Source organism: Drosophila virilis, chromosome 5, assembly GCF_030788295.1.
Source record: "Drosophila virilis strain 15010-1051.87 chromosome 5, Dvir_AGI_RSII-ME, whole genome shotgun sequence".
NCBI lineage: Eukaryota > Metazoa > Arthropoda > Insecta > Diptera > Drosophilidae > Drosophila > Drosophila virilis.
This window is the reverse complement of record NC_091547.1, coordinates 4,652,988-4,668,460: the sequence shown is the minus strand read 5'-3', so window position 1 is coordinate 4,668,460 and position 15,473 is coordinate 4,652,988. Positions and strand designations below refer to the sequence as shown.

Genomic DNA, 15,473 nt, shown 5'->3' with positions numbered 1-15,473 from the left:
AGCCTCAAAAACAACCAATCATAAACAAATATGAACTTGCAAATATTTCATTTAAAAAAACACATGAATCGCAAATTGAAAGCTGAACTTGCGGTATAACAAACTGTGCACGCGCACGAAACAAAAATTAGAAACGAATTATTTTTGCAAATATACAAGACAAACACACCTGTTTTGTTTTTAAATTGGAAGCATACTGAGTTCATGTACATTATATATAATTGATTACTTCATGGCTTGCAATAGAAATAAAACAGTGATTAGATTTAAATGTGAAATTGTAAAGGTTATTTTGCTAATTGCATAAAAACTGCCAACGATCACTTAAAACAAACGGAAGCCGCCTGGGAAGTAAGTGACAGCCATACGATCTATAACAGCTTTGGTATGCTCATATCCCAAAGCGCTGTTGATGGCCGCCATCTCCTCGAAGAGTTCCCGTGTGCGTTTATCCTCAATCATCTTTGTCACATATTTGTACATCCGTCCGTAATGATTGTGCGCATAGGCATGCCATATGGCGAATTGGATGGCCTTGGTATCGGTCGCATCAATAAACTTAATGATATCCGTGTACACTTCGTTCAGCTCGGCCAAATGATCCTTGAGATTGTCTTCGAGCACACACAGCTTGGCGAGTGCAATGCCCTTCTTGCTCAAGGCTTCGATGAGATTATTCTTCTGTTTGTCCATGTTGCTAAAATGTCATATTGATATGGATTGAAGCCCAGATTTCGCATTCATCTACTTACGTCTTGATTTTGGCCGCATCTGGACGTGTGTCGTTCTTAATTCCATAGTATGAGAGCAGGGCATCGGCATCAGTTTCTTTGATTACAATATCTGCAAGTTTTACAATGCGCTCCAAGGCAGAGCGCTGCTTCTGCTGATCCTCTTTTGGCTTATCCACGTTGGCGTTGTCACCCTCCTTGTTTGAGTTCTGCTGGGCAGCGAGGAAGGCGAACGGTAGTTGGCTCTTCAGCTCGCTCGACTCGATGTTTTGGATCATCTGCAGATGTGCCGGAAGATGCTTGGGATGTGCAGCAATAACATCGTTGTATATTTTTTCAGCCTTCTCCAGTTCTAAAAATATACAAAAAGTGAACAGCTGTGCACACTTGGTGTCCATCGGGGTCCTGTACTTACCACACTTGGCAATGTGAGAGCATTGGAAATCTCGCAGGCTCTCGGCATAGTCGTCGGCGCTGGTCTTGCCCTTTTGGGGAGAACTGGGCGCACCACCGCCTCCGTTGGCGGGCACTTCGCTCTGCAGTGTAACACCATCACCGCCAGCTGAATTCGCAGCGCTTGTTGCACCCTGGGGCGTGGCTGCTGCCTTCGGTTTAGCTCCATTGGCGGTGACAGCGGCGGCCGCCGCCGGGCTGGCATTATTAGCAGCAGCTCCATTGGCGGCGCCATTAGCGGTTGATTTCTTTTCGGCCGGATTCAGTATATAGGTGAAGGGATGCAGGGCAATACGACGGCCGCCCTCATCTTTCGGAAAGATTAGGTTGCCGGCAAGCCAGGCGCATTGCGCCGGCAAATTTGCCTTTGTGAGCTTCTCTTGAGCAATGGGTGCAATATAGAGCATTTTGGTAGTCTCACGCACCTTGGCAGATGTAATTTTGCGGCCACTGATAATACACTGATTGTAGCTGTCGTAAAAGTCGAACGAGAGCATATTGGCCAACTTGTAGGCCGCAATAAGATTGGCCTCTGAGATTTTCTCGAGCAACTCGCGCTTCTCGTGACGCACCTGCAGCCGCACCGTATACTCCCCCTTCTCCAGCTTCGTAAAGAACGTGTGAGAATGCGCGTCGCCGGTGGCAACCAGAGTTTTGTTCACATCGAAAAGCATCCACATCTGCGACTCAAATTCGGCTTCATACAGCAAATCGTTGAACAGAGGCGCATACAACGCTACTTCCGCTGCCTTCGCTACATTCAGATTGTAGACAAGAATATTTTGATAGACCTGCCTGCCCTCCGGTATGACATCGCGTGTCGCGCTCAATGGCGAAATTTTTGCCTCGGTGGGCTTGAGCACAACTGCGGCATTCTTGAGCTGCAGCAGTGGTTGAATCTCCTCCGCCACCAACGCTCCAATCTCCAGCTTGTGTATGCCACGACCAGCGTGCATGACATCTAAAATAGCATAAAACGTAACATTAAAAAGCAATTTAGCACTCGGTTCTGGAAGCATATTTACATGCGTTGGGATTTAGGGCAGCCACGCCGTGAAACTCAAGGCTGTACTTCAAATGGCTCTGCCCATGATTCGACCAATATTTGGCTATGCACAGCTCCAGTATCCTGTTGGCCTGCAAGAGGGGATTTGAATAATTGCCTCGTTTATAGACGATCTTTAATTGCTGCTCAGTTTACCTTAACACGGAAGGTGGCCGTGGCCTCAAATTCCGAATTGACGCCAATTATCTTCATGGTTTCCAGTTTGCGGCACGATTGATTCGGCAGCAGTTGATTCGTGTGCAAGAAGAACTTTCCAATGTCGTTGCCCCGATTGGGATCAGTTATGCGCAGCCGCAGCACTAGAACGTATATAAAGGTTTATCAACTCATTATAGTTTTTGCATGGGCACACACCTGCCCAGGTGGCCTTGTCCGGCACTTGAATAAAGTCCCTTTGAATAGTATTGGGCTGAAACTCAACGCTCTTGTCGGCCCTATTTGAGGCAGGCTCGTAGATGGGCGTGTTTTGGTTGTCTTCCAACACATGGGGCTGCACCACAGTAACGGGTATCTCAAACAATGGACCCTTCCTTACGTTGTCCGTGTCGTAGGCACGAACCCTGCATTTGTGGAGATATAAATTAAAAGGAATTATAGATAGCACAAGCGGCAGCTACTTACACAGCACTGTGCACGCCTGGCTGCAAGCTAGTCGGATCAATTCTGACCACAATAGAGCGTACGCCGTAGCTGAGGTCCAGGAAAGAGCCGCACTGCACCCATGGCTGCGAGGGCAAGAGGCTAAGACGCACATTGAAATTGAACTTCTCTTTGGGATCTGCAGGTATTGCTCACAGTTATAAGAAGATGAATTTGAAGATCACTTCAATATACAACTCACCCACTTCCTTGTCGTTGAAAAAGACCGGCTCGATGTTGACGTTGAAGTCAACGAACTTGCGCTGCACGCCTTCGCGTAGATGAATGCCCTTAGCTTGGTTGGTGCCCACGCGCACAGAGAAGCTGCAGCGAGCAGAGGAGGCAAAAACTATAGACGATATCAATGACTAAAACTAGCAATACTCACCGCAGCATGTTGTCCTTAGACTGCCGATGCTCAAGCAAATGCTCGAAAGCCTTCTCCACGTTTAGCAGTCCATGGCCCTGTGCGTAAGGATCCACATAGCCAAGTTTGGTAGCCGTCACGCTAATGGCGCGCTTAATACTATAGGGCGAATACTCAATATTCTCCTGCTTCAGGCCAGAGATGAGCAAGGCCACTGCACCGGCTACGTGTGGTGCCGCCATGCTTGTGCCATTCATCAGCTGCGACTTGCTCATGGTAAACTGCGGGACGGATGTAATGGCGCCGCCGGGTGCGCACACCGTCACGCCCTGTCCGCCATCGATGCAGGGATCGCGTGATGTCCATGTGTATACGTTGCCGGGAAGCTTCTCACGCATCGCATACTCTGCCTCCATCATCTGCGGCGAGACATAGGCCCCGACACCTATCAGACTGGGTTGACTGATGTCCGGCGGAGTGCCGACGGTGCTGAGCGCCGGTCCATGATTTCCTGCCGAAGCAACCCAGACGACGCCATACTTATTGACAATCTCGTTCATCAGCTCACCAATACGGCTGCAAAGACATAGTGTATAACAGTTGAAAAGTGCCAAGAATCCAAAGATCTTATAACGCTGACTCGTTTGTTTTATCAACCTAAACAAATATGAGTGTTTATTGGAGCTTGTTTATTGAGTAAGAGATTTCGCAGCGAGACGAAAGTAAACACAGACAACTGCTCGGATCGAGACGTATTTGTGTAATGCAATACGTGTGGGATTGGGTAGTTTGTTGGGATGCGGGATTGGGTATGTCATTCGATTTACCTCGGAGCACTAATCTTGATTCTTCTGCGCTTTTTATCGACAGACGAATTGAGCTCTTCAAACAAGCTAAAATCACAATTGTAATGCTAAAATCTGCTACATGGTAGCTAGTGCTTACCCAGAGTTCGACCAGTTTGAGTGCTCGCCGTAGCTCATGTTGATCACATCAATGCGTCGGCCCTCACGGCACAGCTCCATGACCTTCGTAATGCCGCGAACGAGCGCCGTGCCCGTCTCCATAGAGCCTAAACGGCCGTCGCCAATGGTTATGGACACTATCTTGGCATTAGGCGCCACACCATCAATGTCCCTGGAATTGTGATTGCCACTGGCAATCGATGCTACGTGCGTGCCATGCGGCGCTGTATGCAGACAAATAAAGACATTTAGCTACGAATGGAACTAAATGTTTATTGTACTTACAGCACATGCCCACCACTTCTAGCACGTTACCATCGTCATGGACATTTACCGAAATCGAGAGGAAATCATCGACATTCTTGGTCTCATGTGTCCTGGTGTATTCGCCAATCCGCAGTGCCTTCTCCAAGTCGCCCTGTTCTGTTGTATCTATGATGGTCAACCAGCCATTTTCGGTTGGAAAGAGCACGCAGTCATAGGAGGTCTTGACCTCGTTGTATAGCTTCTCATAAGTGTTTAGCATTTCCAGCTCAAAATCTAGGTTCTCCTTAATTATCTTTTTGTCCCAGGGCAGCTTGGGAGTTTCGCCTACGAAATAGACAATAGCGTTAAGCGTGACTCAGTGGAATTGCCTTTGACTTACCTGGATTTTGAGATTCAAATTCAACTATTTTGCGACTTGCATTAGCTGTGGCCATCTTGTGTGGCTTGTCCCAGTTCTTCAGCTTTGCCTGAGCAACAATGTTGTCGCGCACCTTTGCTGGCACTAAATCATTGAAGCTCTTCAGGCCCACCCGTACAGCACGTTCCTTGTCTGTGTTAAGAGCCAACAGCTCCGCACTGAGCTTTAGTGAGCGACCCGACAGACCCTTGAAGGTGCCCTTCTCACTTGGCGTCACCTTCTTGCTCATGTCCACATCGCCGCAGCCCGAGCAATCATAGCGCTCAATGACTTTCAGCGTTTTGCCATCGCAAAGCGTCTATAAAAGAAGTGGCAAATAAATGAAAAGGATATAAGAGAACTCTTGACTGACGGAAACTTACTTCAAGTCCGGTTGCACGTGGATCCACCCCGGAATCGAAGATAGCTATTGTTACATCTCGGCCATCGTAGTCCGGATACTTTTGTAAAAAGTTCAGCACGCCCGTCTCCGCTTTCGGTACCTGGCGAAATTGAGAAATAACTTTTTTTATGCAAAGTCAATACTTATATGTATGTATACGTACCAATGCACCCGTGGGAAACGATGACTCGACAATGCCGCTTAAATCGCTTGCCATATTTTCTAATATTTTTTGTTCGCTGTTCTTGTCGTTTTTAATGATTTTTTGTATATCCTTCTTTTGGGTTTGATCGATGTGCACTTCAAAAATGATATCCTTTCTATCACGTGATTGGTATGTCGACTGTTGTCTGCTTTCTAGCTTCGATGCACCTTTAATAAAATGATTTTGCGGTAATTCGTCTTCTCCTTTGCATACGTATGTATATTTGAGGGGGTGTGGCGTTGCCACACTTTACATGTTTCAGCTGCTCTGTTAACAGTGTAGCAACGCCAGCCAAGTTAATTATCGAATTGTAACTGTTTTGCTTATGCCGCGAATTAATTGGTTAGTAACATAACAGAAAACACCAACATAATAACCAACATCTTACAACAACATATTAAAAACAATAAAATGTTTTACACACTGACTTTAATTTCATGCAATAGCTGTTACGATTTCTGTTAGAGTATATCGATACATCGATAGCCGACCGACCATAACAGCTGTCTGCCACCGTCATTTGGCCGTGTTTTTTTGTGACAAAATATCATAATAATTTTGGTGTCTCAGTCAAAATGTGGTTTGAAATCATACCTAGCGCGGCTATCATCACCGTGGCTCTCTCTGTGCCCATATACGCAATGTACGGCCTGCAGAAGCTGACTCTGGGCAATGTAAGTGTCTGTTGCAGCAAAACAAAATTCTTATATAATATTCTCCGTTGATTGGGCACTAAACATAATTTATTAAACATGATTTAAACGCGCCACCAATGTTGCCAAACGCATCCAAATTCTACTAAAACCGCTGCACACTTTCAACTGTTATGCTTAATTTTGTAATTTATATGTAGGCCTATCGCCGCAATATGGATGAACGATTCGACCGTGTTATGTACCAGCGCGATTTCCGACTGACCAACAATCCCTACATTATGAACGTAAGTGATATCTCTAATTTTAGTTTCCTATGCATGCCAACTATTATCGACCTGTTTCATTTGTTTAACTATGTTGATTGAGTTTCATTTCATTATTTGTAATATGTCACGTTCTTCATATAATCCCTATATTATTCATTATTCACTTCTTTATGCCATATTCACAAATTGTCCATGCCCATGTTTTCTCATTTAACCCTTACGTTGCACGAATTTCCTAACCAACCTCATAAGCTTATCTTCAAATTTTAAAAAATTGAGAATTCGTCTCATTATTTTACAGGGTCTCCATGCTATACCAGATGAGTCTAAAAAATAAATGTAACGTAGTTGAAATTCTGTTAAGCTTAAGTGCAAAAAGTGAATAAATTTACAGTACGAAATTGAAAAGTTATATCTTTTAGTTAGGGTTTTTTTTAGCAGGTTGCGCTCGTTTAGTAGTTTCGTAGAATCTAGTGTCTATTACCGATTCTCAAGGGCATTTATTTACAGGGCCTGGAAGAGATTGAGGACGAAGAAGAAGAGAAGAAAAAGGAAGAGAAGAAGGAGGAAAAGGAGGAGAAGAAAGACGAGAAGAAGAAAGAAACCAAACAGTAGTTAAAAAAAAAATGTTGACTATTCCAAATGATTTGTGACTTAAGGTAGATTGTAAACAACTAGAATAAACTCGAGGTTTGCCGCGCAACAAACAACCCTGTTCTTGTGCTCGTATGGAAAACCACCCCTATGGGGACGCTTCCCCCAATTGGGTTGTCAACTTTTGTGGTATTCTGAAAAAGGCGTCGACAGAGGCGAGTGCCGAGCGCACAGTACGGCGTATAGAGTTCGATGAGCTTATATTTTTACTATAAAGTGCCGCCAGCATCTCAAAAAAGTGCTTTAGTAATTCTCTAAATAGAAAACATAAAAAATGCGTGAAATCTTGTTAAAGGGCGCCTAAAAGACGACCGTTAAAATTTCGGCAAAGGAAGGCAAACAAAACGCAAAACGAAAGCTTCCTGCATAAGTATTTACATATACAGACACATACCACAAGGGGTGGCAGCCATGGCGGCCGGGCTGGGGGCTGTCAGGCTTGGGGCCAGAGGTGGCCAAACTTTTATTTCTGTGCTTGTTGTTGTTGTTGCCGTTGCTATTTGCATGTTATTGTTTACATGCGAAGCGAATGCCAACTCACTGAACGCCATCGAGACGGAGGAGCCGGCGCGACGCCACCACCAGCGACACCACAGCACAGACTACGAGCGTGACCGCGAGCGGGAGCGGGAGGAGAAGGGCTACTGTGCGCCGTATAATGGCAAAGTGTGCAAACAGTTCATTAGCGGTCCCGTGTGGTACAGTCTGGAGGATCCAACTGGCGGCTGGCACAACGAGCAGATCACCACAGCGCTCTGGGAGGAGCTAATTGTCGATCTGACGGGCCTGTGCCGCGAGGCGGCTGAGGTAGTATCACATGACCAAGGCATCTTCAAGTAACTTATTTCTCTTGCCTTCCAGAAAATGCTTTGTGCCTATGCGTTTCCACGCTGCCATGTCGAGAACGGACGCACTATCAAGGCGCCGCTTTGCTTCGAGGATTGCCAGGCCACGCACCTACAGTTCTGCTACAACGACTGGGTATTGATTGAGGAGAAGAGGGAGCGCAATATGTTCCTCAAGAGTCGGGCTCACTTCAGGCTACCCAATTGCACGGCGCTGCCGCATTATGATGCCAGCATGCGCCGTTCCAGCTGCTCGTACATAGGCCTCGCCGAAATCAAGGAGTCGGAGGTCAGCTGTGAGTATTAACAGCAACGGATTCGCTTGCCACAGGCACTAATCTTGCGTCCCTGTAGATGACTGTCGCAATGGCAACGGGCGCTACTATCTGGGCACTATGAATGTAACCAAGTCGGGCATACCCTGCCAGCGTTGGGATACACAGCATCCGCACAAGCACATACAACCGCCGCTGGTCTTTGCACAGCTTACCGAGGGCGAGAACTACTGTCGCAATGCCGGCGGTGAGGAGCCGGCACCTTGGTGCTACACCCTGGACGAATCTGTGCGCTGGCAACACTGCGATATACCCCTTTGCCGTAGGTTGACTCTGGACATTGAATCCATCGCCAAATCTAAGTGCATTCCTTTCACTTGCAGCTGACTATGTGGATCCCAATGCCAAGGATCTGAACACACCCATTAAAATGGAGGAGTTTTTTACGCCCTCGATGATATTCCTGCTGGCAGGCATCGGCTTCATTGGCATTGTGGCATTGCATCTGATCATACTGTTGGCTTACAAACTGTCCAAGCACAAGGATTACTCGCAGCCGTCGCAGGCAGCGCATGGGGAATGCGGCGCCTCCGTGCGCGGTGATTGCAATCTGTCCGCCAGTCGGGAGACCCTCGGCTCGACGGGCTATGCTCCTACTAGCCTCAAGTGCGGCACCATACGCAGCACTGCGACCATACACAGCAATTGCGTCATGCTGACGACCACGGCTGCGGTGCAGGAGCCGAAGACAAAACTAAATGCTCGCCTGGAGAAGCTGGAGTATCCACGTGGTGAGATTGTCTATGTACGCTCGTTGGGCCAGGGCGCCTTTGGGCGCGTCTTTCAGGCCAAGGCGCCGGGTCTGGTTCCGGGTAACGAAGACTTGCTGGTGGCCGTCAAGATGCTGAAGGATGATGCCAGCGAACAAATGCAAACGGACTTTGAGCGCGAGGCCTGTCTGCTGGCCGAGTTCGATCATTCCAACATTGTAAAGTTGCTGGGAGTCTGTGCCCTGGGTCGACCCATGTGTCTGCTGTTCGAGTACATGTCGCCAGGGGATTTGAGCGAATTCCTGCGCGCCTGCTCGCCGTATGCGACTCATCAGGTGCAGACACGCAATCGACAGCAGCTGGATGAGCTGCAGCTGCTTCACATGGCCTCGGATGTGGCCTCCGGCATGCTGTACCTGGCCGAGCGCAAGTTTGTGCATCGCGACTTGGCCACACGCAACTGCCTCATTAATGAGCACATGACCGTCAAGATAGCGGACTTCGGTCTCTCGCACAAGATCTATCTGCAGGACTATTACAAGGGCGATGAGAACGATGTCATACCCATACGCTGGATGCCCATTGAGAGCATTCTGTACAACAAGTTCTCGCTGGAATCGGACGTGTGGGCTTTTGGTATCTGCTTGTGGGAGATATTTTCCTTTGCTCTGCAGCCCTACTTTGGCCTGACGCACGCCGAGGTCATCAAGTACATCAAGGAGGGCAACGTGCTCGGCTGTCCGGACAATACACCGCTCTCCGTTTACGCTCTAATGCGGCGCTGCTGGAATAGCAAGCCCAGCGAACGACCTGGCTTCGCGGAAATCAATCACTGCATCCAGCACAGCATTGCTGAGAGCGAGTGCAAGGCGATGCTCTAGGATGCATCCAACCACGAATCTGCTAGCCAGCAAATATAAATCGAAATTATTCCGTCACTGTTTCAGACATTCTCAACGAATCCGTATCCGTAATCCAAATGCTCTCCAAGCTGTCTTCCGGAGCAGACGCACAAATTACACACACATATAAGTTTTAGTTATTTCTCCTTTTGTTTTTATATTCCGTGGAACTATTCCTGAGAGGACTTTACTTTTGTATCTTGTAATTTTCAAAGCTGTTTCCTCTTGATTACATGTCTGACGTTATCCTTTTGCTAGTTATTTAATGGCTCTTTGTATCTCTACTTGCAAATATTATAATTACTATGATAATTTATGATATTATATTATGATTATTATCATTATGATATTACTTTTTACAACGAATGCATTAAGTCAGCCATTTTATTGGTACTCGTACTCATATCTAGTCCGTAGACAAAATATGTTTAATTAACTGCAAACATATTTACATATATATATATATATATATATAGATTGAATGCCAATCGGTTTTTATTAGAGTTAAGCTCAAGTGCACCGGGAAGCCGGTGTGCTATACTCGGTATTTATCACTAGAGAGCGGTCCGCACTGCCCACTCTTGGAAACGAATCACAACAAACACCGAAGACCATCAAACAATAAGGAATATGATATATAAACTATTTAGAGAACTGTCTACAGCCTCAATTTCTTAGGACATTTACATAATAATCTTTGTAACTGAAATGTTGATGTAATTTGTATAATATATACCTTTCATAATCAAAAAAAAAACAAAACAAAAGCCCTCTTCTCTTTGATTCTTCTATCAGCAGTAGTAGCCGTTGTAATAGTCATAGTCATACGAATATGGACGTCGACATGGATATGGCACGGGAACGGGTAGCGGCAGAACGCCGAGTCCAAAGCCACCGTAGCCATAGGGTCGATAGCCTCCATAGCCATAGCCGCCGTAGGGACGGCCATAACCACCGTATGGTCGCCCATAGCCACCTCTTGGTGGACCGCCAAAGCCGCCAGGCCGTCCGCCACCGAAACCGGCAGGACGACCGCCTCCAAAGCCTCCAGGACGACCGCCTCCAAATCCACCAGGTCTTCCTCCGCCACGTCCACCTCCAAAGCCACCGCCACGACCTCCGCCGCCATGCCCTCCACCACCGTGTCCTCCGCCTCCACCGCCGTGTCCTCCGCCACCACCGCCTCCTCCTCCTCCTCGCGCCAACGGCATCTCCAGCCCATTGAGAAGCAATGCGAACAGCAGCAATATCCACAATTTCGACATGTTTCCTACGCGATTCGTTCTCGTACTGCGACTAAAATAATTTCTCTTAATTTGCGGATGGGCAGGTTCTAGGTGCATACACGAAATTAATTAGAGTATTCATAATAATTGGCGGGGAGGGAACTCTGCTGGCCAGGAATCACCCATATCGTGCTCAAATATTAAATTTCGCATATTTATATTTGTTTCGCAAAGCAAAACAGAGCTCTACTTTGCGATATCACAGCAACCTAAGGCCTATAATCTATACAATAGACTCAATATATGATACTTAAACAATCAGTTATATAGTTATATATAAATATATGGAAAGGCATTGAATCAGTGCAGTTTGGGGCAGTTGGTGTTTTTGCTTATCACCAGTCGCTCCGGATCGAGGGACAGTCGCTTGAGCACATCGTAGATTTTCTCGCGAATCTCCACAACAAAGTCCGTTTCGCGTCCCAATATCCAGATCTGATCGGCATAGCCGAGGGAGCCGATGCTGCCGCAAGACCACAATATGGCATAGTTATCGTAGTCCGTATAGAGCACCTGGTATTTGCCAGAGCCGGGTAATAGACGGGCAATCACCTCCGGGAAACGCGTGTTGAACTAAGATTTCACATAGTCAGTATGTTGTCCAGGATGAGGTGATGTCCATGATGATATAGCCCCCACCCAAATGAGAAATGAAATAAATGCTACACATACCTTAAAGTCCATTATGGAGGATTTGCTGTTCTCCGGCGTGGCATAGCCCAGATTAACATTTGGATTACCAGTGCTAAGGAAAATGCATATAAAATAACAAAATAATAACTAAAATAAGCGAAACTCTCTACCTACATGCGATTGACTGTTTTGATGGCCACCTCCAGCTTGAAATTGTTGAACTTCGACAGCTCCGCCTTGCTGTAAGGCTGGAACTCAAAGGTGGTGCAGCCCGAGGCAATTTCTGGCAAATAAAATGAACGCTCCACCTCGAACCAGTGGCCCAGCACCTGAAATAGTTTAAATACAAATTGGACGCAGGCATTAGAAATAAGTTCAATAAGATCTGCGGCCTGCGTTTCTCTTTGGGGCGATGAGTAAGCATTTAACTGGGTTACTATTATACAAAAAACGAGAAGCAGAAAAAAAAAACAACAACTGCCTCCACTCCCTGCGTAAAACATAAACATTTCAAGAGTTTTTATTTATCGTTAAACTGGTTTCAGTGCTGGCAGCGCTTAAACATTGCCCAGTAGCCGATGCCACTGATAACTGCCAGCTGGTGGCTGGTGGCTGGTGGCTGTCATAAAGCCCTCAGTGGATAATTATTCTTGGGCTCGAGGTCTTTGCCCCCCTAAGCGAACCATGTCAAGCTAAATTCACGCTTATCAGCAGCTCAATTGGAAGCGTCAACTTATCCAATTAATAGCTGCCCGCAGCGAGATAAGAGCTACTGCAGCCTCCAAGCATAGCTGGAGCTGAATACGTGACACGAAGTACACACGATCTGCTTTAAAGGGATTAATGTGGCAAGTTAAAGGGAGTTGCAAGATGGTTGTAAATTTAACATTTAGGTCTGAAAATAACTTTCGAGATATTCTTTACTTTACTTTACACTTTACAATCGAAGGGATTGATGTGGCAAGCAGAGTGGAGTTACAAGTTGCTTGTAAATTTAACATTTACATTTGAAAATGAGTTTCAAGAGATTCTTTAATTTAATTTGCACGTGACACAAAGCACACACGATCTGCTTCAAAGGGATTGATGTGAAAAGTAGAAGGGAGTTGCAAGCAGGTTGTAAATTCAACATTTAGATTTGAAAATAGCTCTAAAAAAATTCTCTACATGACTTTGTACTTTATAATCGAAGGTTTTTATGTGGCAAGCAGCAGGGAGTTACAAGCAGCTTGTAAATTTAACATTTAGATTTGAAAATCCCGTTCGACAGATTCTCTACTTAAATTTTCTTCAGTCGCAGTCTAAAAAGCGATCATCTCTAAGAGCTGCGCTTTGTTCGTAGCTCTCACTTGCCTATTATGCTGTGGATATGGTAATTTGTTCATTTTACGCGAATGGAACTCCGAGTGATTTCAAGGCGGTCAAGTGAATGCGTTTACATGCAAGTCCCCCTCCCCTCGTATGATTAATGTAATTGGGCAGCTAAATTGATTAAGGCAATTTTCTAGTTTGTTCAGCTAAAAAAAAAAATTAACAGCAGCAACGAGAAGATCTCTTTGATCTTTGGTCTCATTGTTGTTGTCCTTGGCGTGCCAATGAAGTCGTCGGCTTGGACATGGTCTCAAGTAGTTCGCTTGATGGCTTCTTGAATATGTTAAAGAAGTGGATTGTTTGCCATTGGTGACTACGAGACGAACAAATATAGATATGTATGTATGTGCCTAAAAAGTTTATTAAGTTTTTTTTTTTAAATCTGCTTTGCTCTAAACTGGTTTGCACTTTTACATTGTTGCAGACCTCAAATTGGCTCAAGTTCATCTTTATGCACAATCTATAAAAAATAATAATAAAAAAAAAAAAAAAAACAATGCTCCGGCCGACGCCTTGTACTAATTAATGGAAAATTTCACAGCTTTTTGTTGTTTATAGCAGTGCCAAAAATTGATATATGTATTAAGTTTTATTGTTGTAGTCCATTTGGGCTGGGGGATTGCATGTACAGTGGAACTTACTCGACTCATATTGAACTTTGGCATCGATGGATACTTCGGGCAACGTCCAAATCCATAGGCATTCGCCTGCTCCACGAATGTCAGCAATAAAACTGACGACAATAGCGAAAATCGCCAAATTGTGCAAAACATGCGTTCGCTCATTTTGTAAACGAAATAATTAACGCGTTTTGGCTTAAGGATTGGCACAGTTTCTCCGGCAATTTGAATATGCTGCGTCTGTTCTGTATAGAATGTTTAATTTATGGCCGATCCACTTGATTATGCGCAGCAGAACTTCCGATTTGGATGTCAGTTGGCCAATGAACGCGGGAGTTGGAATTCAGTTTCCTCAAAGCGATGCGCTGGGTCGAGTTTTGTTTTGCTTTTGTTGCTTGTAATTGTTATTGTTATTGTTGTTGTTAATGTTGTTGTTGCTCGATGTACCTATTAATATTCCGTAGAAGAAATGTGCGATAATAAAAACGTGCTGCTCTATGCTCGAGTCATGCTGGACTTTGGCTGCGTTGACTGCTTCGGCAAGTGCAACAAAAATATAAAGAGTGAAAATGAAACACACACACACACACACATACACACACATACAAATATTGCTAACTAGGTTGGCTCGTGCCTGGCTAGGCGTTACGTAAAAGAAAATCCAAAACAAACTCCAAACCAAACCAGACCAGACCAGAGCAGGCCCCAGGCTTAGGCTCAGCGATGCGAAGCGTAGCGAACCGGCTGCCGCATAGATCCCGCACATCGAGCCCGTTGCAAGTGGCAAGTCCATGCGGAATGCAACTGCAACTAGTTGGTGGCAATCCAGTGAATAGGCATTTGTGTGCAGCACGCAACTGTTGCGCATTCATTCATAAACAAAAGTAAAAGGTCTAATAAAGGAAGTTGACTGTAGCTGCAAATGTGTCATGCAGCTTGTTTTCATTGCAAACCAGCTGCTATTGAACAACAAATGCAATTGAATTGGCCCAAGTTCAAGTCAACTGTAACAACTACAATTGGCCAAACATAAAAGAAATTCCACAATTTCCACATGCCAAATGAAGGAAGTTTGTTTTGTATTTTGTAACAATTAACGCATTGAAAAACAGGCAATGAAAATCGGCAATTGGCCAACCGAGCGACAAATTTAACATCCAAACACACGAGCGAGAAAAAAAGTGTTAATTCTGCAGACAGACAATAAATAAAAAACGCAAAAACGAATCATTCAATTACATATAGTCATAAAAGTTGCCTGGCACTGTTCAGACGCCAAGGCAATTGCAAAATTATGCTGTTTTTGTCGTTTCTTTTTTTTTTTTTTTATTTAATAATTCAATTGACTTTAATAGTCGTAGTTGTTGTGTGCGTCTCGTTGTACAATGCTTTAGTTGTTATCTTTTTGTTTACATGTTAGACTGCGCGTTCTTTGGCATTTGTTCGTTATATGTCGGGCTAGAAAGTCTATTTCAAATTTTTGTTGCGTCAACTGACTTTCTTCTACAACCACACCACACGACCGTTGAAAACGTACTGACTGATGTTTATCGTAATGGCATTTGAATTCACATCAGTGTGACCGTTGTAGCTTAAGATATTTTTATCGATTAACGAGAGGGCACACACTGGCAGAAAAATCGATAGCAACTTTACTTTTTCGGGCATCATCCGACCTCCACAAATTTGTCGACTGTCAACA

General features: G+C 45.1%; 4 protein-coding genes across 7 annotated transcripts; 2 read left to right on the top strand and 2 right to left on the bottom strand.

Moving 5' to 3' along the window:
• Positions 1 to 172: 172 nt before the first annotated feature.
• TppII (Tripeptidyl-peptidase II) lies at positions 173 to 5,759 on the bottom strand. The gene is made up of 14 exons (XM_002048744.4): positions 5,452 to 5,759; positions 5,269 to 5,388; positions 4,868 to 5,204; positions 4,507 to 4,812; positions 4,202 to 4,445; positions 3,278 to 3,832; positions 3,092 to 3,213; positions 2,872 to 3,028; positions 2,605 to 2,810; positions 2,386 to 2,549; positions 2,210 to 2,321; positions 1,147 to 2,145; positions 753 to 1,083; positions 173 to 697 (listed from the first exon to the last, which is right to left on the bottom strand). The coding sequence occupies exons 1-14, from the start codon at positions 5,503 to 5,505 to the stop codon at positions 325 to 327; spliced, it is 4,080 nt and encodes a 1,359-aa protein (XP_002048780.2). The 5' UTR covers positions 5,506 to 5,759; the 3' UTR covers positions 173 to 324.
• Positions 5,760 to 5,978: 219 nt separating this feature from the next.
• Positions 5,979 to 7,121, top strand: ND-MWFE (NADH dehydrogenase (ubiquinone) MWFE subunit). Of its 2 annotated transcripts, none has more exons than XM_032435720.2 (3): positions 5,979 to 6,167; positions 6,347 to 6,433; positions 6,926 to 7,121. In XM_032435720.2, exons 1-3 carry the CDS (start codon positions 6,069 to 6,071, stop codon positions 7,028 to 7,030), a joined length of 291 nt encoding a protein of 96 aa, XP_032291611.1. In that variant the 5' UTR covers positions 5,979 to 6,068; the 3' UTR covers positions 7,031 to 7,121. The 2 variants fall into 2 exon arrangements, with proteins under 2 accessions (XP_032291611.1, XP_015030382.1); XM_015174896.3 differs by lacking the exon at positions 6,926 to 7,121 and adding an exon at positions 6,717 to 6,823 and having other exon boundaries at positions 5,988 to 6,167.
• A 138-nt stretch (positions 7,122 to 7,259) lies between these two features.
• On the top strand, positions 7,260 to 9,975 carry Nrk (Neurospecific receptor kinase). Its single transcript, XM_002048745.4, has 4 exons — positions 7,260 to 7,876; positions 7,931 to 8,210; positions 8,269 to 8,511; positions 8,573 to 9,975. The coding sequence occupies exons 1-4, from the start codon at positions 7,481 to 7,483 to the stop codon at positions 9,838 to 9,840; spliced, it is 2,187 nt and encodes a 728-aa protein (XP_002048781.2). The 5' UTR covers positions 7,260 to 7,480; the 3' UTR covers positions 9,841 to 9,975.
• Positions 9,976 to 11,287: 1,312 nt separating this feature from the next.
• GLaz (Glial Lazarillo) lies at positions 11,288 to 15,313 on the bottom strand. 3 transcript variants are annotated; one of them, XM_070210497.1, is made up of 5 exons: positions 15,185 to 15,313; positions 13,793 to 14,218; positions 11,955 to 12,109; positions 11,820 to 11,892; positions 11,288 to 11,720 (listed from the first exon to the last, which is right to left on the bottom strand). In XM_070210497.1, exons 2-5 carry the CDS (start codon positions 13,934 to 13,936, stop codon positions 11,448 to 11,450), a joined length of 645 nt encoding a protein of 214 aa, XP_070066598.1. In that variant the 5' UTR covers positions 13,937 to 14,218; positions 15,185 to 15,313; the 3' UTR covers positions 11,288 to 11,447. The 3 variants fall into 3 exon arrangements, with proteins under 3 accessions (XP_070066598.1, XP_002048783.1, XP_070066599.1); XM_002048747.4 differs by having other exon boundaries at positions 15,011 to 15,309; XM_070210498.1 differs by having other exon boundaries at positions 15,269 to 15,302.
• Positions 15,314 to 15,473: the final 160 nt, after the last annotated feature.

Bases quoted from the DNA above. Each gene is read 5' to 3' on its own strand.
- ND-MWFE (XM_032435720.2), top strand. From the start codon at position 6,069: ATGTGGTTTGAAATCATACCTAGCGCGGCTATCATCACCGTGGCTCTC. The intron at 6,168-6,346 runs GTAAGTGTCTGT...ATTTATATGTAG, and splicing joins AGAAGCTGACTCTGGGCAAT to GCCTATCGCCGCAATATGGA. The intron at 6,434-6,925 runs GTAAGTGATATC...ATTTATTTACAG, and splicing joins ACAATCCCTACATTATGAAC to GGCCTGGAAGAGATTGAGGA.
- TppII (XM_002048744.4), bottom strand. From the start codon at position 5,505: ATGGCAAGCGATTTAAGCGGCATTGTCGAGTCATCGTTTCCCACGGGT. The intron at 5,389-5,451 runs GTACGTATACAT...CAATTTCGCCAG, and splicing joins CGTTTCCCACGGGTGCATTG to GTACCGAAAGCGGAGACGGG. The intron at 2,146-2,209 runs GTAAATATGCTT...ATGCTATTTTAG, and splicing joins TGCCCTAAATCCCAACGCAT to ATGTCATGCACGCTGGTCGT.
- GLaz (XM_070210497.1), bottom strand. From the start codon at position 13,936: ATGAGCGAACGCATGTTTTGCACAATTTGGCGATTTTCGCTATTGTCG. The intron at 12,110-13,792 runs GTAAGTTCCACT...AAACTATTTCAG, and splicing joins CAAAGTTCAATATGAGTCGA to GTGCTGGGCCACTGGTTCGA. The intron at 11,721-11,819 runs GTATGTGTAGCA...GTGAAATCTTAG, and splicing joins CCTCCATAATGGACTTTAAG to TTCAACACGCGTTTCCCGGA.
- Nrk (XM_002048745.4), top strand. From the start codon at position 7,481: ATGGCGGCCGGGCTGGGGGCTGTCAGGCTTGGGGCCAGAGGTGGCCAA. The intron at 7,877-7,930 runs GTAGTATCACAT...CTTGCCTTCCAG, and splicing joins TGTGCCGCGAGGCGGCTGAG to AAAATGCTTTGTGCCTATGC. The intron at 8,512-8,572 runs GTAGGTTGACTC...TTTCACTTGCAG, and splicing joins CTGCGATATACCCCTTTGCC to CTGACTATGTGGATCCCAAT.